The sequence below is a fragment of the Molothrus ater genome, chromosome 24 (assembly GCF_012460135.2).
Source record: "Molothrus ater isolate BHLD 08-10-18 breed brown headed cowbird chromosome 24, BPBGC_Mater_1.1, whole genome shotgun sequence".
NCBI lineage: Eukaryota > Metazoa > Chordata > Aves > Passeriformes > Icteridae > Molothrus > Molothrus ater.
In genome coordinates this window covers 6,731,839-6,758,736 of record NC_050501.2, presented here as the reverse complement: position 1 = coordinate 6,758,736, position 26,898 = coordinate 6,731,839, and the positions used below count along the sequence as shown (strand labels likewise).

General features: G+C 53.0%; 1 protein-coding gene across 1 annotated transcript in view; it reads right to left on the bottom strand.

The window, feature by feature from the left end:
* ARID1A (AT-rich interaction domain 1A) overlaps positions 1 to 25,587 on the bottom strand; it is a 55,431-nt gene extending 29,844 nt beyond the window's left edge. Inside the window, 4 exon segments of the mRNA XM_036396990.2 lie at positions 1,141 to 1,254; positions 2,185 to 2,637; positions 3,295 to 3,507; positions 24,049 to 25,587. Coding sequence (XP_036252883.2) covers positions 1,141 to 1,254; positions 2,185 to 2,637; positions 3,295 to 3,507; positions 24,049 to 25,140 — 1,872 coding nt within the window. The 5' untranslated portion in view covers positions 25,141 to 25,587.
* Between the last annotated feature and the right edge of the window lie 1,311 nt (positions 25,588 to 26,898).

The window sequence follows — 26,898 nt, the reverse complement described above, 5'->3', positions numbered from 1 at the left end:
CTCCTGAGCTCCTCGCCAGAAGATGGGTCACATGGAAGAACTTGTGGAGAGGCAGAGTGGAAAGAAACATGCTATTTAAAAAGATTCTTTTTTTCCCCCCAGGCCTCAGAACAAATTAAATCTTTGTAATCAGGGTCCAAAAGGAAAAAAAGAAAAAAAAAAAAAAGGGAAGAAAAAGCAACAACCCACAACTACTCCCATTAGGTGGTCAGAACTAGAATCACTTTATATTTTGGGTGACAATTTGTACCCACAATCTGAAGGCATTATTTCAAGGGGCTGGTAATAAAGCTGTTCTCATTGCTGGGAGCAAGAATAACTCAGTTCTACACACATCTCACTCCTCTGGCCAATCCAGCTGAAGCTCCCAGTACTGACTTAGCCAGTGGCTAAAGAAAAAAATAAAACCTCACTCACTTCCTACTGGTTGGAACAAAAGTTACCAGCAAAATTGGAACTCAGCAGCTCTAAACTTTTCTTCCAAGCCAGAGGCACAGACCAATTTGTGCAAGCGAACCTAAACTTTCAACCCTTCTCTGTTTTCTTGATGTTTTAACACTAAATTAATCTACTCTGGCCCAAAACCTGCTGGAACACTGGGCACTAACATCATCCCCAACTGGTCACTGCACAGTCAGATTTAGGATGCCAAAGAAAATACAATTCACCATCTGCCAAGGAAGGAGCTACATGGGACTGATCTTTCTCACTCCAGATACCAATGAATTTGTCTTTTTCACCAACTGCTCAGTCAGACTGGACCAGAGAATCCACTGATGCTCCAGTGCCAGTCACCAGTGCTACAGTGGGCAAGGAACAGGAAAATCAGGTAGAAATGAGGATTCTCCTGGAGGTCAGGGCCTAGTCTGGCAGCAGTCAGGTACCTCAGACACTGCACACAGAGAACTCACAGAATGAACTGCTTTAGGCAGCACCTGCAGACCAGAGCACTCAGGGTTAAACTTCCCTCTCAAATCCATTACTTTTGTAAATTACATTCAACCTCCAGTGGGAAGCCAGAAGCTAATGACTTAGTAAAGAGCACAGGCAGCCTCCATGGTTCCCATTTCCACGTGGAGCAGGACCAGTGCTCATTTTCCTGCTGTGCTGCTGATTGCCCTCGGGCCAGGCCCCACTCACCGGCAGGCTGGAAGGTCTGGACTGAAGATTCAAGTTCATCTCTTCTTGCCCTTTACTGGAAGCCATTGAGGGAGCAGAGGATGCCTGGGACCCAAACGAGTCTTGAGATAACTCCTGAAACATCAAGCAACACACACACAAAAAAGTCACAAATGGGAATACAATAAAGCCTCTGCTGGAGTCACTCTGGGATATTCTCACATTGTGGCAGATTTATGTCCCCTTGGTGACGTTTGCCCAGAACAGGAGGTGAGAGCCAGAACTGAAAGCCAGCACACACAGATAGTGCTCAGAGCTGGGAGCACAGGTACAGGCAATGACAGAATAGCCATTCCCAGCTTTCCCTCATCACAGACTCTGCCACAGGCTGTCCTGGATCTCCCCCTCTGCTTCCTCACCTTCACCCTCGCTCCAGGTACCTCTTTACACAAACAAGGCAAGTCAATCAAACCCTTCCACTTCCCAAAGGCTGCTCTGGATGCATTGCAGTGTTTGCTGAAAGGTCCCAAGCTTTGTTTCTCCTTCCCAAAGCCAAGTTTTGCTTTTGCTGGTTACCACCTCTGTGAGCCACAGGAGAAGCCACCAGGTTTGCCCATGTGGTGCCACCCAATTCTCTGTGTGTAACTAACCAGTTCTCTGTGTGTAACTAACCAATTTTAACACAGAACAGGAGCTTTGCCCATGTTGTACCAGCCAGTTCTCTGTAACTAACCAGCTCTAACACACAGAACAAGAGCTTTGCCCGTGTTGTGTTGTACCACCCAGTTCTCTGTAACTAACCAGCTCTAACACACAGAACAAGAGCTTTGCCCGTGTTGTACCACCCAGCTCTCTGTATGTAACTAACCAGTTCTAACACAGAACAGGAGCTTTGCCCATGTGGTGCCACCCAGTTCTCTGTGTGTAACTAACCAGTTCTAACACAGAACAGGAGGTTTGCCCATGTGGTGCCACCCAGTTCTCTGTGTGTACCTAACCAGCTCTAACGCACAGAGCAGGAGCTTTGCCCCACACAGAGTGCCCTGGGGCAGGAGCAGAGCCTACCTGAGGCGGGGGGAAGCGTTGCTGGCCGTAGGCCGAGGGCTGCTGCGGCGGCTGCGCCGGCGGGTACGACGAGGAGGGCTGGGCCAGCCCCGCGGGGGCCGCGGGCTGCTGCGCCTGCTGCTGCTGGTACGGCGACTGGGACTGCTGCTGGGAGTAGGGGGGCTGGCCCTGGGGGTGCTGCGGGGCCGCCTGCTGCGGGTACGGGCTGGGGGGCTGCTGATGGGGCGGCTGCGCCGGCGGCTGCGAGTACGCGGGCTGGGCCGGGGCCGGGGGCTGCGCCTGCTGCTGCTGCTGCTGCTGCTGGTACGAGGGCTGCGAGTGAGCGGGCTGCTGCTGCTGCTGCGAGTAGGGAGCCTGCTGCTGCTGCTGCGGGTGAGGGCTCTGCTGGTTGTAGTAGGGGCTCTGGCTCTGCTGCCCGTATGCGCTGGGGCCCTGCTGCCCGTACGGAGGCATCTGCACGGGGAGAGAGGGAGGTGAACCAGTCACAAGGGTGTTTCACACACACACACACACAGATTCTGCTCCAGAAGCAGAAATTCAGAGCAGTAAATGCACTGGAATTGCCACTACCTAGACACTTCCCAGAAAACAGCAGAAGTCGTGTCACACACTCGTGTCACACACTCGCGGGTGACATTATTCTTGGCAGTAACCAAGTTCTAACACTCATCATAGCTAAGTTTTTAGGGATCCCTATCTGACCACCCTTCAACAAAAGTAACATTGAAAGGAAAGACTGCTTGCTCCAAACATATAAAAAAAAATTAAAAAATTGCCTTTTGAATCCTGCAAACAGTCCAGCAGGCGCCACTTGGATCATGTAATGAGCCAAAACTGACCTGGAGTCATTTCTTGTGCAAAGAACAGCTGTGTCTCTAACACAGCACAGCAGAAAGAAGATCTCCCTCCCCTGCTATTTATTTTTCCCTTGCTGGATTCACTGCTCTGCCACCGCCTCTCTCAGACAAGGATTCCCCAGGCTATGGGTCCCACCTGGATGCAGGTGTGGCACAGAACCCAGCCTGGAGAAATGCCATTTTCCCCAAGCAGCCCAGGCTGGCTGTGTGTCCCTGGCTGCCCAGCTCTGTGCGCCAGCTGCGGGAGCCGTACCTGCTGTGCATAGGAGATGCTGCCCATGGCGCTCTGCGTCCTGCTCTGCATGGCCATGGGGTATCTCTGGGGGCCCTGGGGCCCGTAGGGCTGCCCGGGGTAGCCGTGGCCCTGCTGCGGCCCCGCCTGCGGCCCCGCCTGCTGCGTGTAGGGGTTGTTCCCTCCGTAGGGCTGAGGCCTCATCTTCCCCATCTGATCCATCGGGCTCGCCGGCTGCAAGGCAACGCAGGACACGTCAGACACATCCAGACACAGGAACCCTTCACTCAAACATCACAACTCCCCAGAAACCCCACAGAAATTCAGCAATTCGGCGCCAAGGAGAAGCTCTGCATCTTCCCAGGAGTGAAAGCCCAAAGTTACACCTGGAATTACAGCACGATTCCTGCTGCCCTCCCAAACCCACCACTCCACCAAGAACAAACCCAGTGAGAAGTCATTTAATGCTGACATCTCTCCCGTGGCAAGACAGGGAACAAGGGGGGAAGGATCATCAAGAAAAATCAATTATCAGTGGAAGTGGCTTTTCCCCATTGTAGGTAGTAGTTTAATGTCCAGATATTCCACAACAAGTTAAATTTAGGCTGAAAATTTTAATATTCACAAGAAACACTGCTTCTTTCACGTATAACAAGGTCTCCCAAAACACTACAGGCTGTTAATTTACACTTATGCATTTCAATTAATGCACATTGATGTAGTAACACTGGGCAGTGCTGCTGACATCCACAGTCCTCAAGACTGCAGTTTCATTTTTGAATATTTTTTTTACATGTGCTTTGTGTCTGCTGCCTTTTGGAGAATAAAGAGTTTCTAAATCAAATTTGTACAGATCCATATAAAAAACTTTGTCAGCCTCGAAAGTCAGGTCCCTGAGCTTTACAGCAGAGACAATGAGTGAAGAAATGCAACTTTCCTTGGACTTCATCTGTCCTACCCCTGCCTGGAGCCAAGATTTAGGAATAGTCAATTGGATTTCCTGAAAACACTATAAACCTCAACACTATAGACCTCAAAACAGGGCTTTTTCACCTTGGCAGTTATTCCCCCACTAAAGCAAAAGCTGTTCTGGCATGGTGACCTCTAAATGAATCCCAGCACAGTCCTTAACCCCCATTCCTTGGACTGAATGGGAATCCTTCCCTGAGCTCCTGGTGACCTAACTAATCCCAATTAGATGTTTTCCACAGATCACCATGACAATGGACTCTATTACACCATCCCTTCCTGCCACCAGCCCCGGGCTGGTGTTTGTACAGATCCACCCTCTCTGGCTGAGCTCAGGTGCTTGAGGAGTGGCCCTACAGGTCTGCACAAGCCAGCATCACACACAGCTCAGGCTGGAAACACCACAGAGCGCTGGAGACCAGAGCAGGACTGCGCTGGTGTTTGCAGAATCCCCCCTTGCAGCCTGCTGCACTGGAGAGAAGCCTTCCCCAGCAGCCAGCACAGCTTGCAGCCCCAGCACACATTTGTGTGCCCAGCTGTCAGTGCAGGGTGGCTGCCAGGGAGGCTCAGCCCCAAGCCAGCAGCGGGGACAGGGACACCACGGGCAGCTCGTGGGGCTCTGCTGGGGCACCAGGGGCTGGCAGGAAAAGCCCCACTGCTGGCAAAGGCACAGGCTGCTGGCTCCCCAGGAACCGGGCCCTCAGAGCAACTGGTGTCGATATGGCACAAAGGGAGGGAGAGCAAGGCCAGGGCTCTGTGCTGCCCCAGCTCAGGGCACCCACGGACTCTGCCAAGCTGCAAGGGACCCAAAGGACCCAAGCCAGCCCTGCACAGGGCACCCAGAGTGACATGCTGGGCCTGAGAGCGTGTCCCCGCTGCTCCTGGAGCTCTGGCAGGCCCGGGAAAGCCAAGCCCCCGTGAGCACAGCCTTGGCCACCCTGTGGCAGCTGCCCCCAGCCAGTGCGGGGCCCTGCAGCGACTCTCCCTGCAGAGGCAGATTTTGGATGCCCTCCCACGCTCAGCTGTGCTGGCTGTTCCCATTCTCATCCATACTGACACCAAACCAGTGCTGAACAATTTTTTTCTGTGTTTCATGTCCAAGCTCTCACAGATGCTGCTGCCGGGGAGTGACAAGGGCAGAGGCTGCAGCCCCCAAGGCAGCCCCAGGTCCCTGCCCTGGGAATGCCAGGCACCCACACAGGGTCTGTGCCAGCTGGGAAAAGGAGCTTCCATTCATGGGGGCAGAAAACAAGAGATCTTTGAAGGTTCTGGTGGAGCCCTCAGAGCTGCAGGGCCTCAGTCCTGAATGGAGCACCCATGTGGAGCTCCCATACACCTTAAAAGATGCAAATTGTGTTTACATCTTCTCAGCAATTGTCCCTGGTGCTTCCCAAGTCTTGCCTTGTGGGTATCCCCTCGCATTACTGACATCTTCTCCCTGCCCACATTATCTCCTTTGGTATGTAAAAACGGGGCCACCAGGAGCTTTCCTAGCCCCTGGCTTTTGACTTCAGCCTGCTCTCACCACCCCCAAGCACTCACATCCTTCCTTCCACCTGACAAAGTGCAACTCCGGGGCTACTGACTAAATATTTCAACATCTCTTCCACTTGCTACGTGCTTCCTCCTGGTTGTAACTCACCTTTGCAGCCCTCTACCAAGGGCAGCTTCTCAAATACATTCTTTTTTGGGTTTTCTTTAACTTTTGTTTTTCCTAAATACACTCACACCACATGCTGCCACCCCTGCACTGATTGTCTTGTCTGTGGTCACCCACAAGACCAACCATCTCTTCAGGGAGGAGACAACAAGGTGAAGATTCACTTTTCCATGACTCCTACAGGAAGCATGACAACTACTAAAAAACTTCCAAGAAACATTTGCAACTGTTTATGCAGCTATTAAAAAAAAAAAAAAAGAGAGAGAGAGAGAGAAGAAAAAACCCAAAACACAAACCCCAAACATCTTTCCAGGATGTGACCAAGTCGTCACCTTGGCTGCTCAGCGTAGGAGGACACGACGTGCCTCAAGCTGCCACCCTTCCACCAGGCCCTAGCACAGAGAGGGGGCTAAAAACAAACACAACACCAAGAGCATCTAGATTGCAGCCTTGTGGGTAAAATTCTATCACCAGGAGGAACGTAAATGCCAATTAATCCCTAATGAAGGAACTATTTCATACACACGCTCCTGACTCATAGCAAGGCTAATTCGTGCTCCCCAGGGTTGCCCTGTACATCTCAGATGCTGCCATGTGTTATTTCTTCCTTCAAAATATGCCATTAATTCAGAATATCCCACACATGGGGCTTTAACTGGACCTGGAATTGCTGCTCTGGCTCCAAGAGTCAGCAATCAGGAAGCTGCTGCCCCAAAACCCTTTTGGGGAGTTTAACTCTGTGTGCCTCAGGAAAAGGACCAAGCTGGAATGCAGGGATTGATCCAAGGTCTGTGTGGGTGCTGGGAGCAGCAGAGGCTGCACAGCCCCTCTGCACAGCCCTGTCACAGAGATGGGCAGGGTAAATAGGGAAATGCCAAACCCTGACTGCAAAAGGCTGGAAATTCTTCTCTGGGCTGATACATGGGGAATCCTTTCAATAGGAAACCACAGGAGTAGATTACTGTGATTACACTTCAAAAGCAAAGGCCCTGCCACGGAGAGACATAATTGAGAGAAAGTGTTGCTCCTTGATCACTGAAGTCCAGACCCCCTGCTTACACCTCCCTGCATTCATAGAAATTGCTTCTATTCTCCCTCAGTCCCACTATCTCTGCTGTTGTGCAACACCACTAAGTACCAAAACTCACAAAACATTGTCCTGCCACCAGTCAAACTCCCAAAAACAAAGCTGTGTGGTTTGGTGAGTAAAGAGAGTGACCAGAAGCCAGTGCTGCAGAGAAACTGCAGAGCTTTTGGGGTAATTTAAGATATTTCTAGACTAAGAGTTTGTAACAGCAAGCCCAGAGTGAGCTTGAAATTGTCGAGTTCAAAAGCTCTTCAAATCACTCTGTGTGATGTGAAGGGTGTCAGGCCCCTATAATGAGGCAGTGCAGTGAAACCAGCTCTTCTTCCAAACAACACCGGCGTTTTCCCTAAGAAACAAAAAAAACTTGAGGCAGACAAGAGGATTCCATGAACAATTCCTTTCAGATTTTGTCTGGTGGAAGAGAAATTTGGCCTCTTGAATGAATAGCTTGGGTAAATTGGAGAGGACATGCTATTGGTCCTGTCAGGAAAGTGAGTAAAGGGAAGAGGTAAATCCCACTTCAGAAGCAAGAGCCAAACTCTCCACAGCTGTACAGAAAAATGGAATTCTGACTTTCCCCATTACCTTATTACATATTTGTATTTTATTGGGCCAGAGGAAGAAAAAGAAGGAGAGTGATTTACTGAACTCTCCAGTTTCAAATCAGCGTCGTTCAATTGTTGGCAAACATGGGTGTTGGCCACAACTGGTTTCTTCAGCTGCCCCCCCCCCCGACCCCCTCAAAAAAATAAGAAGGCTGGAAAAAAAAAGAGAAAAGCCCTCAGCTCCCACCTTGGCTTTGAAATCTTTTCCTGACCAGCTTTGTTGTCCGTTATTTGTGATAAAAAAATAATAAAAAGCATTCCTGGCTGTTTAACCGAGAGAAGCCCTAATTGATTCCCACAGTCATTAACCTGCATTTTACCTCGGAGAGTGGTAGTTAAGGAAGTCGGCACTGCTATTTATAACTCATCTCAAATTGAGGGCAGACTGCCTAAAATCTAACACATCCCAGCTGTACTCCTGTTTGAACTGGGGCCAAGGGAATTTTTTAAAGCAATCTTGGCACTGAATGAATGACACCAACAGTATGAGCGCGTGTGGTTGTGTTGTGGTGACGTAGCTGGAGGTGGAGGGGACGGGGGGGCCGCTCTCCGTAATCCCTCTCCCAAGCCCAGCTCAGCCCCAAGCCGGAGCCGCCCACCCAGAACCAAACACAGGAAACGTCTTTTCCTGTGCAACGCCTTCAAGTGAGAAGCACATGGCTAATCTGCATAAAAGCAAAGCCACGCCACTGCTGCCAGGAAGGTTGAGCTCGGAATCCCCGGCCACCAAGCGCTGCCTGCGAGGCCTTGGACCCGCGCCGGGAATCCCAGAAAGGGCCAGGAACAGATGGGGAGGACCCCGGCAGCACCAGCCATTGTCTGGCTGCTCAGCACTGGTACAAAGAGGAGCCTGCAGAGCCCACAGGGAGGTGCCAGCTGCTGCCAGCTTGGCCAGAGAGGGGTCACGGGAGCGAGGTGGAAGCGGCCAGGCCGAGATGATGCTGAGCAGCACCAGTGATGGGTAACACGTCCCCAGGCTCAGCGACAAACCGCTCACCTCCCCAGGGCATCTCACTGCACGGAAGCAAGTGGGTCTTGGAGAACAGGGATGAGGGATTCGGCCTCCCACCTTTAAACTCTTGTCCTAAACCCTCCAACCCCTGCCCTTTTCCACGTTCCAAGGGCACTGTCAGAGTTCCACTGCTGCAGCACCAAGGCCTGAGCAACACAAACCCCATTTCCCGTGTGACGGTGCCAGCTCACAAAGCACAGGGCTCATGAACAACAGGGAGGCATTGCCCAGAGCTGGCACCAAGCCCTGGGCATCCACCAAAACCAGGCAGGCTGTGGTGATTCCACAGCTGAGAGCAGCAGCTCCTCTCCTGCGACAGCACAACCCCGGCTGATCCACAGCATCACCAAAACAAGGACCCATGGGGACAGGGACACAACAGCACCCAAGGGGCAACACAGGAGGCTCCAGCAAACCCCAGCTTGAGCTGCCCACTCGTGTTTGCACATCAGACAGTCTCACACCCATCTGTGCCTTCCAAAATCCCCCCCAAAGGCGACTCCAACTCCTCCACAACCGGAGGAACGATCACAAACCAACAACCGCCCTCATTCAGGAGCAAACACGGCTCACCTTGCAGTGGGGAACTCTTTCATCTGCTCTATTTAAGGTGCAACTGGCTGTGCTGAGGTCAACACCCCGGCCTGAACTCGCTGCCTTTTATAGCCCAGGTCATGCTCCAATGCCTCTCTTCCCATGGAGGTGTGCTTTTAAGGGGGGACAGAAGAGGCTCAGGGGAAGCTGAAGTTAAAATAGAGATCCTCCAGCAGGACGTGAAGATGCCCCCAAAAGAAAACACCTAGAAAACCCATGGTAATAAACACTCCATGAGGTGTAGCCACCACCTCACTGGGACAGTTTCAACAAGGAGCCTGTTTCTCCGAGAACATCATCACAGAAATGCACGGTTCCTTTTTTGCTTTTCCCCTCCCTTTTTAAACTTGAGAAATCCACCAACTTCCTTCAGTCCCTCAGCACACACAGGGCAGACACCAAGCCTGTGCTGGCCCTGCTCAGCTCCCAGAGGGACTCTCCTTGCCTTCCCCCAGCACAGCCCCGTCCCTTTGGGAACCCCACTCCCTTCAGGAAGCAGTTGGGATGCTCAGACTCACACCCATAAGCCTGGAGTGCCAAAACCCGACTTCTGGAATCCAGTACAGGGTTACAAACGCTCATCCCTTGGAAACGTGCAGGACAAATACATTTTCACATAAGCTACAGAAAAATAAAACTCCTCCCTCGCCCCCACAAATCCCAGAATCTAACTTGGACTTGGACACACAACCAGGAGGTGATGTATCATCATCTCAGTGTCAATGGCCAATGCAGATTAAAGTTTGGCTGTCAAAACAAATGACCTGTGCTCCACAGTTTCAGTTCTGCAACCAGAAAGAGCCTGGTTTTTCTTCTGACTTTTCCCAGTAGGTCAGAGTTTGACCCCAGACACTTTCTATTCCTCTAAACCTCTGCTAACACCCCGACCTCAGAAGAAGCTCACGACATCAACACAGGAGGAGAACAGGACTCTTGCTGCATTACTTCAGCCACCTGCTTCTATCTGGAGCCCTTGCAAACCTCAAATCTGCCCTGCTCAATGTTTAACCCCTCCTTGATCATTTATTACACCACTTTCTTTGGGGAGATCTGCTGTAAATCCAGATCCTGAGTTGCACCAGTGGAAGGAAGATGAGTGAGTTTCTCCCAGCAGCCATCCTGTGACCTGTATCTCCCTGCTAAACACAATCCAGTAATTACCCATTAACGTTTCTCAGCAAGAGCCCAGTCCACACATCTCAGAGGACTTTCCAAAGCACAGCTCTTACTAAGATTCTTCTAATTGATTAAAACTGACCAGAGTTTTGATTACAGGATGTATCATTATGGAACATCTCATTCCTGAAAGAAGTCAATCAGCAGAAGGTGATGTGGTGGGAAGTGAAATGAGAGTCACCCCTCAAAGCCTCACTGGGAACAACCCAACAGCAGCACAGTGTCCATGCCCAAGTACCAGCAGAGTTGTGTTATTTTTCATTTTATTTTATTTTTCATTTTATTTTGTTTTATTTTTTATTTTATTTTGTCAAAAAGGTTGGAAAGGTGTCAAGTCTGCCACAAGCACCACGATGGTTCCTCATGGACACCTCTCCTGTCTGCAGGCTCAGAGCACATCCCCATGGGAGCAGCACAAGGGATCCCCCATCACCTGAAAATTAACAACAACCAAGGACTCACTCCCTGTCCCTCCACCTCAACTACTTACACCATGGCAGGTCATTCTGACAAACACCATTTACTGATTTAAAGGCAGTCAAAATTAACAAAAGATTATGATTACTGTGCAATAGCTGATGACCAGTGAAAACTTCAGGCATTTCCCAGGCAGCTGGGGTCAGATGATGCAGTTTGTTATTCAGACTGTGTGATCCCCACACAATTTAAAGTTTCACCTTGCATTTAAAATACAATTTCCTTCTATCCAGAGAACTAAGTAGCAAGCTATCTATCCCTCACTGTCAGGCTTCAATTCACTTTACAAGCACATTATTCAAGCAACTCGCTCCAGGATCCCCCAATGCCACTGCTGACTCCACCCAAAACTCCAAGCAACACCAAGATGTAAAGAAAACTGCGCCTGAGCTCCATGGGAGATGATCCCAAGGAACATGTGATCCTTGTAATGAGGTGCTGCTGCTTTTAAGATGGAAAGAAACTTCCTTCCTGAATATTAAATCAGGCTTTAAGTTTAGCCAACCTCCTACTTCTGCTCTAATGAACTGGAGGCAAGTCAACAAAAAGACTCTCGAACGTCTCCTTGCAGCGCTGCCGCTCCAGCCCGGCTGGAAGGAGCTCCTGTTGTACCACAGCAGTGGGACCGGGCCAAGAGCCAGCCAGAAAAAAGGCAGGAGGAGGAAGGGCTAGGCTGGAAGAGCAGAATTACACTCAGTGTCACCACTGCTTCAGTGATCTCACTGCAAGGAGCGCGAGAGCAGCTGTTCCCCATCACCAGCGAGGGAGTCCCAAAATATTCGCTCCAAACAGCGCTGAAAACCTGAAAGGGCTCCAGATGCCCCATAAATACATTCAGACACTGCAACCTGTGGCAGACTTCAGTCATCCAGCTAATTCCCTGTAACCCCTGCTTCCTTGAAAACAAGCCCTGCTGATCTCATGGGCAGATGTCTTTTGCTACTGAACACGAGGGATGTTTCCCAAAACTGGAGGTCTGAAGGAAGAGCCAACGCAAGGGCTCACTGCAGTTTGCTTTCTAGAATAAAGGTAGTTTTATCAATTCATTAAAAGCCTTTTCTGCACAGAAATCTGAGGGTGCTGGTGCATGCTTTGGAGCTGATAAGACACCTCCAGCACAGCCTCCTGGGTCCCTTTCTAAGAACACTTTCCTGATAAATCTTCATCTGTAAAATGCAGCAGCACAGGTTTCTACCCACTTGTGTGCCTGAAAGCTCCATCTGTATTTGAATATCTCATCGCTTTGCAAATTCATCTCATTTTACACCAGAATAAACAGCGGCTGAACAGACTGAACTGGACAGGCAGACTCCCATGACCCCTTCCCACGCCGGGATGGGCATTCCTGGGGAGCCTCTGGGACCAGCTCAGGGCTCCGAACAACCCCAGGTCCCCACAGCCCCACCTCTCCTACCACACACAGCACCTCGAGGGACGAGGACACAGCCACCCTGATCCTTGGAGAGCTGCAGCTCCTGGAGGTGCCTCATCCCAGAGCTCCATCTTATCCACAGCTTCCACAGGAGCTGCGTGTCGAGGCCTGCAGCTGCTCCAAGCCGAGGCTCAGCCTCTCCCCTGCTCCTGCAGAGTGGCTGAACTCATTCAAAAGTGCATTATGGAAGATCAAAGTCATCCAAGAAGTCTGAGGCTGGGGATGAATCTGTGGAAGACAGGCAATCCCAGTTTGTGCCAACACAACCCCCTGTGCTCCACACGCTCTCGCCGCTCCACAGTGGAGACCACCCCGGCCCTGGGATGGGGTGACGGGGGCCAGGCTGCTCTCACAGCCCTAGCCCGGCCAGATAAGCATCACTGATTACCCCAAGAGCGCCTCAGACACCCCTGGGCTACAGGAGCTGTCACCACACACTGCGCCACCAGCCCCGCTGCTCCCTCCTTGGGAAGTAACCCAGTAAATCCCAAACCCCCTCCCATCACTCCTGAGCCTGCCCTGTTCTGTATCCAACCCGAAACAAGGTAGCGAGGCTTTGTTTTGCTAATAGGAAACAGAAAAGTTACGTTATTTCCCTTGTCATTGCAGCAACTGGCAAATCCGGGTGCTATTTTTGTGGATTTTATTGAGCCTTCTCTTATTTTAGCCTTAAAATTCAACCTTCAAGCCTTCACTTCGGTTCCACGGAACCAAAAATATTTAAAATTGCAGTAATGACAAGTTACCATCTGCATTTACTGAGGATGGGCTCTGTAACTTTACAGCAAAGCCACAACCAATCTCCAGTATTTACACCCAAAGGAGCTATTTGCATCCAGCTAAGCAGGGCTGCTGGGGAAGAGGAGGCTGGGGGAGATGGAAAGTCTATGTGGGCAAGAAACTTGGAGCTGCAGCCAAGGCAGCTCCAGACAGCAGGGAAGGCACTCCTGGAGCCTTCACCAAGCCAAGGCTGCTGTGATTCAGGTTCACTACACACACATCCTGAGTGACACAAGGTCCTTGTTACTTAAAAATACTATTTTTTTTTAATTATTTTTTTAAAGCCCACCAGGCCTTGCTCGCAGTAATTTTTGAAGCCTGGTTCTGTTGCCCCACGCTCACTTCTGTCCTTGGGCTTTTATTTCATTTCCATCCAGAAAAATCCAGATCTCTTTCCAGGCAGAATGAACAAGGTGGGGAGCTGCTTAGCGAGTTAAGAGGAGCGTGTGCTGGCAGCTGGGGAGAGGATACAAGAATTCCCAACTGTGCCAATGCCATGGGGGCAGGAGGAACAGCCAACGCTGCAAAGTCTCCACTGGTTCCAAGAACAGGTATAACAAGAAACTGTAAGGCAACTCGTATGAGGAGAGGAAAGGAAGATGAGCCATGACTGTACCTTGACAGCAGTGACACCTCTGAACAGTTTATTGCCATTTACAGAGTGATCAGACACAAAGCTCTCCTCAGTTCCTGCCCCTCAGAGTCCTCACTAGAGCCAGGAAATCCCTGCTCTGGGGCTCAGCAACTCTACTCCAGGGTTGCCAACACTACTCCTGGCTCCCCAGCACTAATCCAGGGTTCCCAGCACCCTGGCTGAGTTATTCACCTGAGCAGGGGCTGCAGGTTTAGCACCTCGCTCCAAGGAGAGGGCAGGGAAGGGTTAAGGGCCAGAACACAGCTGAAAACCAAGGAGCACTCGATTGCTCTGGGATGTTTCATACAACACTAATCACTTCATCTGATTTTAATTCCTGACACCAAATCAGCATATAGCTTTTCAAAGGAAATCTTGTCCCAGATTGCAAGGTAATCAATCACAATTAACGTGGAAAGCAGCTTTTGCAACGCCACCATGGCCCGTGAACCAAGCAGGAAGGACACGGAAGGGGCTCAGAAACATCCATCCAGGCAGACAGGATCATTTGGGGTAGGGTTGGTCTGTGTCTCCTGCACAGCAGCCAGTCAGGCTTTTTGCTTCCGCAGCGCACGACCTGAGTCAGGGTGGGTTTGATGCCAACACTCTCACTCCCTCCTGCAAGACCCTTCCCCAGCAGTGTGCCCTGTTCCAGGGAGCCACGTTCTGCCCACAGGCTGCTAGATATCACATTTCCATCAAGGTGATTTTTCCTTAAACCAGAGAAAATTCTCAAGAGGATGGTGCCAGACTGTGCTCGGTGGTGACAGTAACAGGACAAAGAGCCATGGCCATAAAATAAAACACACATAAAACACACATTCCACCTCAAGGTGAGGAAGAACTTCTCTCCATGGAGTGGAAAGGGTGGGAGAGCCCTGGACCAGCTGCCCAGGGAGGGCTGGAGTCTCCCTGGTGGGGACATCCCAAACCCACCTGACGTGTCCCTGTGCCACCTGCTCCAGGTGACCCTGCCTGGGCAGGGCTTGGGCCGGGACAGCTCCAGAGGTCCCTCCCCAGCTGCGGTCTTGTGAAAACTGTTCCAGGTGTAGCCCCATGCCCAGACAGAAATTCTGATCCAGAAATTCAGAATCCATGGATTCTGAGCTGTGGTTTAGAGCACCCCTCTGCCACCTGCAGGGTGCAGAGCCAGGGAAAGGCTTCCAAAACATGGAAAACTCCTCCTTCAAGCCTAACTGGTCTGCCACAATAACCTGAAAGACCCTGACACACTTTGATACTTAAACGTCTCCTCTCAAAACACTGTCCAACTATATTTAAAAAAAAATATGTATTTAAAAAATTATTTTTAAAAACACATATATTTTAAAAAATAAATAATGTTCAACTTGTCTGTATACAGCAGCTGCCCCAGCACCTTCCCAGGGGATCCAAAGCACTGCAATCACCACAAGTGCCCCACAGAATAGTAAGTAAATGAGTTAGGGGTTTTTTATAATAAAAAATAGCCCCCGACCCACGAAGTCCGAGGGGCAGGGCTCCCCAGAGCAGAGACAACACGTGCAGCCACAGCACATAAAGGCAGTTTCTGGAACACGTGATCACACTCAGTAAACTGGCCTTGAATGGGAAGTCTTTTCCTTGATCAGCCATGCAAACCCCAAAGTCAAAGATAATTTAAAGAGAAAAGAAAATCAAGTTTAACTAATTCCAGCACTTCCACTGTTTCACTGGATCTCCTGCACAGAGGGAAGAACTCTTGTTGAAAGCCTTTCACAAGGAGCAGGGCTGAGGGGAGATCACCTCTAGCCTGGCACTGGTTTAATTATTTACAGAGTTAATGAGTACCAGACCTCCTCCTAAACCCACACAGGGTGCATAGTCCTACAGTCATTTGGACTTTAAATCCACCCTTGGATATGAAGTACAAAACTGCAAACAGGCCTCCAGGAAGGATCCCACAGCGAGCCCGGGACCCTGGCAGAGTTCAGGTGGCAAAGCAGGACAGTCCAACCCCTCCAGGAGAATTCCCACAGTAACCTGGAAGCAAAGGGAGGCATTCTGCAACACAGCCAGAGAGTTTCTCTCAAGGAAACAGGCACAAAGCCACAGGTTTAAGGGCAGGTTACTGTGTGTGCACTTCTGCCTCTGCTCTCCACACCTGGAGAGACAGGACACGAGACACTCAATTAACATGATTTGAGCTGGAGTATTTTCCCTAATGCCCAATGAGCAGCACAGCACTGGGACACGGGGTCAGCTCTGCTGTCAGTGCTCAGGGGTGGCCGGTCCTGCTCTGGAGGAGGAGAATCAATTCAGCAATTTACCTCCAGGCCTCTAGAACACCATCACCAAACAGACAACGCAGGCAAGGATCCCACAGTGAGATCTGCCAGGCAGCCAAGCCCACGCTGCACGTTCCCCTCGCCAGAATGATCCAGTTCAGGGCTGGAACCCAAGCAGCATGGCCGTTTCCAGAGCAGCTCCCTCCCTGCCCCGTGTCCCCTGTCCTGGCCCCGCTGAGCTCCTGCCCCAGCAGAGCCTGGAGGTGCAGCTGGGGCTGGGCCCAGGGTTTCAAGCACTCCCTGCTCACAGGCAGGGCGCCAGCACCTGCTGACATCAGAAGGGAAATGGTAATTTTCAGGGTTTCTCTTAGTCAAACCTGAATGAAATTTCACAAGTGGAGGGGAGGAAAGTACTTCTTTAACCCATTCATCCTCCCCGGGTGGGAAAGTCCAGAGCCCTCCCAGCTTCAAGAATTTCTCTTTGAGAAGTTTCACAGAATCTCTAAGGGTGGAAAGTTGTAAGTGTCAGAAAGGCAGGGCCACCTTTGGCCTCAGCTCCTCCCAGCCATGTCCAAGGTGTGCCCATCACACCCCACCAAAACTAAGCCACCTCTGGTCCCCTCTGGCTCCCCACACGGCCAAGCACCCACAAAACCAGGACAAGGAGCAGGCTCTGCCCCACCAGCTGCATCAGGGGTCCCAAAAACCACTGCCCTACATCTAACCCAGAGCTCCTTGGACCAATTTAGGCTTAATGTTAATTATCCAGGAGAGAGAGAAAGTTACTCAAGTTAAAAAAAAAAAAAAAAAGAGAGAAATATAAAGAAAGTTAATAGCAATTAAATTTGTCCTTGAAAGAGTTTCAATTACCAGAGCTGGCTTAAGGAAATAATGACATGCTGGTTATCACATGAAATGCCAATAACTGTAACGGAGCAGCAGGTTTTTTGGAGTTATTTACACAAACTGATTTTTCACGGGAGTTTCATAGGAATTAAGACATAAACACTATCTCCACTCTCTCATAAAGATATTTCTTTACCCTATTAACAGAATTAACCAGTCTCCCTATTTGAGCCTATACACTTTTGTCCCTTTTTTCTCCCAGAAAAAGATTTAAAGAACATTATTAGAAATTAGACTCCAGCTACATTTTACTCTCAACACTTAAAGCAAAAAGAAATACTTGCTGAGGAATTCTGAGGCAGCTTTTATTAAGTTTACCTGTCATCATGCAGCATCCTTTATGTTTCACTACAGAGGACTCATGCCCACGTTGTGTAAATACTCACTGAGCTGTCACTTAACACTCAGAAACACTCCAGAAAGACACGGTGGCAAACCTGGAAATGCTCTCCTTGATGTGGTGCAAGAGCCCTCAGGAATGCTCCAGCTGCAGGACTGAACTGCTGGCTTACAGCACTGGGGTTCAGGGTGCAGGGAAGGAGCAGGGGTGGGAACCCCTCCCTCACAATGCGCTAACACACGATTAATCCATGTCTGACTGGGACAGGAATGGTCAAACACGTCCAGGAGCTGAGTCCTGGCAGCAGCAGCTCCTCCTGTGCAGCCCTGGGCTCTGCTTTAAGCACAGAGCTCCATCAGAGGGGTCTCAGTGTGTTCAGCTAGCACAGGGAGGGAGGCTGGGGTCACGCTCACAGCACAGGGTGAGACAGAGGATTCACATTCCCCTCCCCACCCTTCCCAGCCCTGCAGCCTCAGCCCTTCCCAAAGCTCCCACAGCAGCAGCTCAGCTGCTGAGGAACAGTCACTGAGGGAATCCAGAGCCCACGTTCCAGCCCTGCTTCACAGGGAGAAACAAAAGGCTGCCTGAAACCCTGCAGAACTCCAGAACCAAAGAACCCCAAAGAAACCCAGCTCCTGCAGGACTCCAGAACCAAAGAACCCCAAAGAAACCCAGCTCCTGCAGGACTTCAGAACCCTAAAGAACCCTAAAGAAACCCAGCTCCTGCAGGACTTCAGAACCCTAAAGAACCCCAAAGAAACCCAGCTCCTGCAGGACTTCAGAACCCTAAAGAACCCCAAAGAAACCCAGCTCCTGCAGGACTCCAGAACCCTGAAGAACCCTAAAGAAACCCAGCTCCTGCAGGACTCCAGAACCCTAAAGAAACCCAGCTCCTGCAGGACTCCAGAACCCTAAAGAAACACAGCTCCTGCAGGACTCCAGAACCCTAAAGAAACGCAGCTCCTGCAGGACTCCAGAACCCTAAAGAAACCCAGCTCCTGCAGGACTCCAGAACCCTAAAGAAACCCAGCTCCTGCAGGACTCCAGAACCCTAAAGAAACACAGCTCCTGCAGGACTCCAGAACCCTAAAGAAACCCAGCTCCTGCAGGACTCCAGAACCCTAAAGAAACCCAGCTCCTGCAGGACTTCAGAACCCGAAAGAACCCTAAAGAAACCCAGCTCCTGCAGACTTCAGACCCAAAGAACCAAAAGCAGCATCTGCAGAAGCAGAGAGGATGCTGGATTTGGGATGGGAGTTTTCCTGGCACGCCTGACGTGCGGGCACAGCGGGGTGAGCCCGCAAAGGACAGTGCCTTATCTCCAGGTGAGGAACTCCCCTGCTTTCCCAGGAAGCCAAAAGGCAGCAGAGCTCCTCTGGTGCCACCCGGGAGCTGCCGGGCAGGAGGGACCGGACACAGCCCCAGCAGCTCTGCTCCAATGTGCCAAAAAACAGCTTTTTTCTTCCCCTCCCACTTGTCATTCACTTCCAGCTGGAGATTTATGGCTCTGGCTAACAGACATCCAGTCCAGTTTTCCCACTGCCCGTGCATAAAATAAAGACTGAACTTTTTGCAGCCAGCACACAACAGAAAAAACTTTTGTAGGACTTCTTAAAAACACTTTTTCCCCGGCAGGAAGGTATCCTTCCTTTCTCTCCCACCAGAACAAAAGGGGAAATGTTGTTTTCCACCCTTGCTGATGGTTTAAGGACCATTCCAGAGGGGAAAAAGCAAATGGCTAAATATTGACAAGCTTATCTTTTCCATCTCCCCAACCAGGTTTGCTACCTTCAGTTTCTGCTTTGCTGCTGCTGCTCCTTGAGAGTTTCCAGCATTCCTAGCAGGAATTGGGCAATGGCATTGCTGATGAGCTCCTCCCCAGAGCAATCCATCACACAGGGGTTGCAATTCAAAGAAGAGATCAGGCTCACTAGCCAGAGAATTTTAAACACACAGAAGTAGGAACTGGAAAGGGCATTTTCTCCTCTAATATTTTAATTACCTAGAGCACAGATGCAGAGGGTAAAAGCTGGATTTCCAATTGGTGGCGTTCCTTTGAAAAGAGTGAGGGAGAAAAGTGGTGGAAAAGTCGTGTATGAGGTAACAGATAAAACCAACAGCTGCACTATTAAGCCTAATTTTAGACATTATTTTCTCTCTGAAGGAAAGCTGCTGGGATTTTTAGCACAGCCCTCATGGAACGTGTGATACGCCTGCAACACAGGAACCACTGACCAGAGTTCTCAAATGAGACAACAGAAAAATCCCAAAGCATTATGAATACACCAAGCTGATGAGGTCAGGCACAGCTTTGTAACAGAACATTTGACTGTCCTGCCTCCCCCCAGCCCAGTTTCCAATATTATTTAAGACCAGGGAAGACACTACCTGCTTATTGAGGGAAAACAGGAGGTTTTCCTGATTCCAGAAACAGGAAACAGAAGTTGCAGCAGGTAAAAGGAATAAAACTGGGCAGTTCCAGGAAACCACCAAATATTCTAACCCCCCCAAAAAAGGCCTGAAAGTCAAACATAAAACCTTCCAGAAAACAAATTTCTGTCTTGCAACCAACAACATCCTTACAAGAGAGACACCATAGGGGAAACCCTCCCCTAGCCAAGAAAGTAAATAAGGATTCACAGGGCAGCTCAATTAAACTTCATAAAAAGCAGCAGGCAAGCCTTGCTAACCCCATTTCACCACAACACTCAAGTGGTTTGTCCTGGGTTTCCCAGTAAACTGGTGGTGATAAGGGCAGGAAAAATAAAAGCTCCAGAGAGAGTGAGGATTGAGTTTTACTGTCCTGTATCCCACACACATCCTGCCTGGAAACACTGGACACCTCCAAGCTGGGCATCAGGGAGGTGGTACTGCAGAAAATGAGAGATTTTAAGAGAATCTGACAACTCCTGGTTGACTTCAGGCTGTTTAAAAAAGATAAAGCAGCAATACCTCCAGTGTCCACACCAGGATTAACAAGATTTTATCAAAAAAAAAGAAAAAAAAAATCAAAGCAGCACAATCTTCCTGCTTTTTCTAAAACAGCCAAGCCCTAAAATCGCTCATTCAGAGAAAGGAGATGCAGCACTCTCCTTTTTGTTGGAAAGCTCCAGTGCACAACACACAACTCCAGGGCTCCTGACATTACAATGCAAAGCAAGGAAAAACCACGAGCCAAGAGGAGCCAGGTCCCAATTTCCCATTCCAAGACATCGCAGCTCACTGGCAGCACAGTGCCTTTTGGTGCCAATTTAGTTTAAAAACCATATTTCCAACAACGTTTTTCATGCCTCACTCGCTACTAAAGTCGGAATCAAAGTCAACAAAAAATAGCTATTGTATGGCAACAGGCCCAAAAGCTTTTTTTTTAATTAACATAAGATTTTTAAACTGCTTTCACTGAACTTATAACAGAGGCCTCGAGATGCCGGGGCACCTATGGGGAGGTTATCCAAGATGTCAATGTTTAATGTGATCCAAAGAGTTCTCCCATTACAGGAGACACTTCGCTGGAGCCAAAGCCTGAGAAATGCCCATCTATTAAAGGCAGGGAAGTCCTTTTTCTCAAGCAGTTTCCTTTAAATCCCAAGACCCTGGGAAAACTGGTGCATTACTAAGAGCTGCTCTGAGGGGAAGCAGTGGAAACAAATCCATGGGAGAGCTGGAAAAATTGAAAACCAGGACCCATGGCCTGGCTTCTTACGAGTCATTCCCACAGCAAACCCCGGATTTCGCATCCCACACGCCACAGATCAGCCATCCTGATCTGCTGATCCTGCTCTGCGCTCCCCAGCTGGAAAGATCCTCTGGAGAAAACACCAAGCCCCCAAAACCACGGAGCATCCTTGTGTTCCCGGGCTGTGGGTGAAGCATCCATCAAGGTTACACACAGGATCCACCCCTGTGTAACCCTGGTGTGACCACACACTCCTCTCACTGCAGGAAACATTCCACCCAAACAACTTCCACAGAAAATCACCGGGCCTTTCCTGACGAGCAAAGTGACAAACTCCTCTCGATAGCATCGCTCAGAATTCCTGAAGAGTCCCCGAAGAGGGATTAAAGGCACCACCCTGCTCCTCACCCCAAACTGCTCTGGGCCCCAGCATTGCCAGGCGTGCTCTTCCCACATCCTCCTCCCCAGCCTGCCCCGAGATGTCCCTGGCAGGTTTCTGGCAGGTGAGCTGCCCTCTGCTCTGCTCTGCGTTCCCAGAGGCTCTCAGAGCTGGGGGGAAGCACCCGCTCCGCTCATTGCTGTGCAAGACAAAGAAAGACACAAAGCTCTAAATTCTCCTAATCCAGGGAATTTAGGAGTACACAGCACCAGGAGGCTGTAATTCAGGGCTGGAGTATTATTATTATTGTTAATCAACCTTTTGTGGCAGCACAGATGACATGTGGAAGCTCTTTTCTTTAGATAGCTCTGCTCTTTTCTTTTTCCAGCAGAAAAAGAGGAATTGTCAGTTTAAGTCCAACAATCCTGGGCACAAAAAGGACTGGGGGGGAAAGTCATTTGGTTTTTGAGGTGAGGGGTTTACCTTCCACATCTACTATTTGTCCTTCCTCAAGCCCAACTAATTCTAAAAACAACTCTTCATTAATAATGCCAGTTTATGGGACTACTTACTCAGGTATTCCTAATTCACTGTGTCAGCAGCTCATGGAATTAAGTGAAATTCATTTGCCGAGACAAAAAAAAAAAAACGTTCTTTTACAAATTTGTACCAGAACACTGACAGAAGTGAACTGCAGGAAAACACCTGAGAAGTTCAACCTGAGTCTGTATTTCAGTACACGTTTTATCTAAATTGAGATTTTCCAGGATTTACAAAGTAAGCACTTTGTGCATCCATGGAACACATGGCCACATTCCCGAGTAGCTGAAACCTTCCCTGAGGATGCTCCACCACTCAGGGCCAGCCACCTCTGGACGTTTGATGGCCCCAGCAGAGCAGATCTGCTCTCTGGGACAGCAGCACCTGAAAGAAAAGCCACTCCAATCACGCAAGGTGCTGCAGCAGAGGGTGCCCTTGGTAATCAAGGGACAAACAACTGAGCAGTTTTCAGGTCAGCGCAGAAGTTCTGAGCAAGAAGGGAAGCTCTGGAGGCTGCAGGTCACCCTCCGTGGCACCATGTATCTCCAACCTCGGCCTAAAGTTGGAGCAAAGCACACAGAATGAAAAGGGAAGTTTAGTCCTGCACGAGGCCACCACAGGCCTTGGAGATGCGAGTCTGAGCACAGAAAGGAACCTGCTTCTAATCAAGGCTGTCACATAAAGATACCAGCACCTCTTTTCCCCGTATCTAAAATGTCTGATGCTGTACTGCCTTCTCCTCTGCATGTTTCCTGGCCGTTCCTATTCCAGCAAAGAGGGAATTCTACACATCCAGCAATAAAGAGAATCCTCAGGCTTGCTTTTGCTAGTTCCACTCCTCAGAAGAGTTGTGACACTGCTGAGCCTGACCACAACCAGCACCTGAAGCCTCTAGGAAGCGCCTGTATTTATGGGGGGGAAGGAGACAGATCAGTTCTCATTCAAAATAAGTCAAAATGTGCCCCAAGACACAGAGCTAGAGACTCCTGTCCTGTATCACAGTTCTGTTGAATGTAAAGTGGTAATTCTTGGTAACCGACCAATTTCAGCATTTTGGCCACAAGTTTGGTTCTGATTGTTTGGTTTTTTGAGGATTTTTTTTTCCTTCTTTAGGCTGTAACACACCCCAGAACCCCCCACATGCTCCCATCTAATAAAGAACCCAAACAGCCCCAGTTCTGAAAAGGGCCAAAACCAGGCAGGAACAAACGCATCCTCAGATCCATCAAAGAAATCATTTATACCAAGGGGAAAGTCACATAACCAAAATAAACAGCAAGCCCATTGTGTGGAGCAGCCCTGCCACCGTTCCGACAACACAGACTCTATTCCAGGCTGAATCCAACATCACAAGGAAAATAAACCCAAGGTACAAACAACGTGCCCTGGCCTCCCGCTCCGTCCGGGGCACGGGGCAGAGGGATGCGGGGCTCAAGGTCACGCCGGGGGATGCGGAGAGGGGCGCGGGGCTGCCCCGTCCCGGGGCTGGCGGAGGAGGCGAGTGTGGAAGTTTATGAGCTCATCAGGATGGTTGTACCATTACATCAGAGGCAATTATAAATGGCCAAGAGCAGGGGATGGGGAGCCAATCAGATCACAGATGGGATGTCAACCTAAGACCAACTGTCTCCTGGCTTTGACAGAAGGATTTTACCTCCATAATTCAAATCCCAAACCCAAGCGATCCGCAGTCGCTGCTCCCATCGCCCAGCTCCCCGCCAGCGCTCCCGCCCCGGCCCGCGGCCCCTCCGCCCGCCCCGCGGCCCCCGCGGCCCCGCGGGCCCCTCGCGGCCCTGCCCGCCCCGCCGGACCCCGCTGCGGGCCGCGGGACCCCCCCGGGGCGGCGCCGGGGGTCGCGGGGCCGCGGGAAGGCGGCGGCGCTGCCGGGGCCACGCGTTGTCCCGGGCGCGCCCTTCGCCGCCCCGGCCCCCCGCGCCCGGCCCCGCCGGGCCCTCGCCGCCCGCCCCGACCCGCGGGTCCCCGGCAGAGCCCCCCGGGGCGGCGGGGAGCCCGGCGGCGGCGGCCCGGGAGCCCCGCACAAAGGCCGGGGAGGAGGAGGAAGGGAAGGCGGAGAGGCAGCCATTTTAGAGCGAGCGAGCAGCACAGACAATGGCAGCGCCCGGCAGCGCCGGCCCGGCGGGGGGAACCCGCGGGAGAGCCGCCGCCGCCACCCCGAGCCCCCCGAGCCCCGCGCCCCCCGCCCGGCCCCGTGCCCGGCCCGCCCCCCCTCCCCCGGCCCGTCCCGCGCGGCCCGGCCGGTACCTGCTGGCTCCTGCCGAGGCTCTGTCCCCCGCCGCCGCTGCTCCCGGGGCTCATGGGCGCGTGGTGGCTCCTCGGCGGGGCCCCGCCGGCCGCTGCCCAGCCCTGGCCGCTGCCCCCGCCGTACTGCGAGACCATGTCGGCGGCGCCCTTGGCGGCGGCCGCCCCGTCCTGCGGCCCGGCGCTATAGTCGCCCCCGGGGTACCCCTGGTAGGCGCGGGCGGAGCTGGGGGAGGTGAGGAGCTGGTTGAGGGTGGGGGTGGCCGTGGGCTGCGGGGTGGTGCCCCCTCCTCCCGCGCCGCCGGCGGCCGAGGGACCCATGACCCCGAAGCGCTGCTGCTGCTGCTGGAAGGCGGCGGCGGCGGCGGCGGCCGCGGGGGACTTGGCGGCCGGCGGCGCGGAGCCCCGGGGGGAGCTCAGGGCGTAGGCCTGGGGGGGAGGCGGGTAGGAGCCGGCGCTGCGCCCGGCCGCGTAGTAGGAGTTGTACTGGTGGTTGGGGAAGCCGTGCTCGGCCCCGGCGCCGTGCGAGTTCTGCGGAGGGGGCGGCCCCGCGGGGGCTCCCGCCGGCCCCGGGTAGTTCTGCTCCAGGCCCCCGCTCTGCAGCGCTGCCATGCCAGGGCTTTGTTGTCCGCCATGTTGGTGGAAGGCAGCGGCGGCGCCCCGGCCGTAGGGCTGCCCGAAGCCGTAGGCTGGCGGGGGCAAGGCGGCCGGGTGGGAAGGGGGCGGCTGCTGCTGCGGCGGCGGCTGCGGCGCCCCCACCCCGTCGCTGCCGCCGCCGCCGCCGCCACCGGGCGGCTCCGGGAGGTTATTGTTCAGGGTGGCGGCGGCGGCGGGCCTGGGGCCCGGGTTCCCGTTCGAGCTCTTCAGGTCGGACTCGGCCCCTGCGCCCCCTCCGTTGCTCTCGGCCCCGTCCTGCAGCTCCTTCCCCGACGGGCCCTCGCTCTCCGCCTGCTTCTCGCCGCGCTCCGCCGCCGCCGCCTCACCCCCCGCCTCCTCCGGGGGACAATCCCGCTGCTGCGCCTCCGCTTTCTTCAGCTCGGATGGAGCCGGGGCGCCCAGGCTGCTGGCGGCGGCGGGGGCGACCTGAGCAGCCATGATCCCCCCCCTCCCCGCCCGGCCACCCCCCCGGACCGGTCCCCCCGAGCTGCTCCCTGCCTGGCCGGCCGGCGTGAGGCCTCGCTGCTCTGCTCTCCCCGCTCAGGCGGCGGCGGGCGGCTCTTCAGGGCAGCGGGGGCTCATTCCCCCCCGGCCTGCTCGGCGAGGCGGGGAGGGCTCCGCTGGGCTGGGCTTCCCGGGGCCTGGCCCCGCTGTACCTCCTCGGTTGCAGCCGGCGGAGAAAGGGGAGGAGGAGGGAGTGGGGGGGAAGGAGGAGGAAAGGGGGGGTGGGGGGGGACCCGGGACGGGGCTCCCGGTGCGGGAGAGGCGGGAGGGAGGGAGGGGGGACACGGCGGGCGGGCGGGCGCCGTCCCCGGAGCGGGGCCGAGCGGCGGCGGGGCCGGGCTGGGCGAGCTCCGACTCTGCTCGGCCGAGCGGGCTCAGTCCGACACGAGGCTCAGCGCTGCCATTTTACCCAGCGCCGCGGCCGCCTGCCAAACCCGGAGCGGAGCGCAGCCCGGCCCGGAGCGGAGCCTCCCCCCCGTCACAAAGGAGGAGCGGGCCGGCCCCGGCCGCCGCCGGCGCGGAGCTGCCGCCCGCAAAACCCGCGGCGGATCGGCGGAGCCGGGGGCCGGGGGGCAGCGCTCCCCCGCCGGGCCGGAGCCGCCCGGGGCGATCCCCGGGGGCAGCGGGCGATGTCCCGCGGCCCGGGCGCTCCGGGGGCGTGCTGGCCGCTGGGCGGCCGCCGGCCCCGGGGTTTCTGCCCGTGGGTTACCCAAGCGCCTCTTCTTTGTCCCTAGAAATTCCATTTAGAATTAAGCCCTCTGCGAACTGTTAGCGGTTGTCATTTCCTCTCCGCTTGGCCGTGTCCCTCTGGAAAAGGCGTTGGCGGCGCGCCAGGGCTGTGACTGCACGCGCGGACAATCCAAGAAAGTCCGGCTCCCCGCTCCTGCCAAGGCGAGGGCGGTGGGCACGGAACCAGGAATTCCCAGATCCAAAACCACCTGAGCGCATCTAGACACAACACGTTGGGCAGCGGGACAGGATGCGCTGGCAGTCAGAGCCCAGCGCCGGGCTGGAGCTCCCCGGCTGTCAAGAGGTGAACTGGGAACTGGGCCATGCTCTTCTGCAACCCTTTCAGACCCAGATTCCCACCTCCTCCTCCATCCCGAGCCCTTGGCAGAGCGGGGAGAGGGAGGAGAGCAATGTACCTGGAGCTCTGTCCTGGACATAGCCTGGCCTGTGCCAGCGGGGTCTGAACCTGCCTGCTTAACTTCAGGTGGTGCAGGGCTGCAGCAGGGCACAGGAGGGACACAAAAATGAGTTATTTGGGTTATAAACACTGAGTTCTTAGAAATCAGGACATGGATATCTGGTAAAAATGGCAGGCATGGTGTGGTTTAGGCCTGGGTCCCATGTACTGGTGTTCCTCTGGAATATGGAAATACTTAGAAAAGTGAAGTTGAAGTAAATGCAACTTTAAGATAAGAGAAAACATCAGAAAACAGTAGGTGGGGAGCCAAAAGAGACTCTGAGGTCTGAGGCTGCCATTTTAGAACATCACCACAGAACAGATAATGTGGCAGAAGTGACCCCTGCGCAGGGACAACAAACAGGGCTTGGCCCCAGCCCAGCACCCAGCAGGACACACCACAGGGAATCCCTCTGGGAGGGAGCAAACGCCAGTCCAGCGCAGGAGGAGAAGCCTTGGGCAGCAGGACTGGGGCCCTGCCAGCACCGTGTCCCTGCCGGGGATCA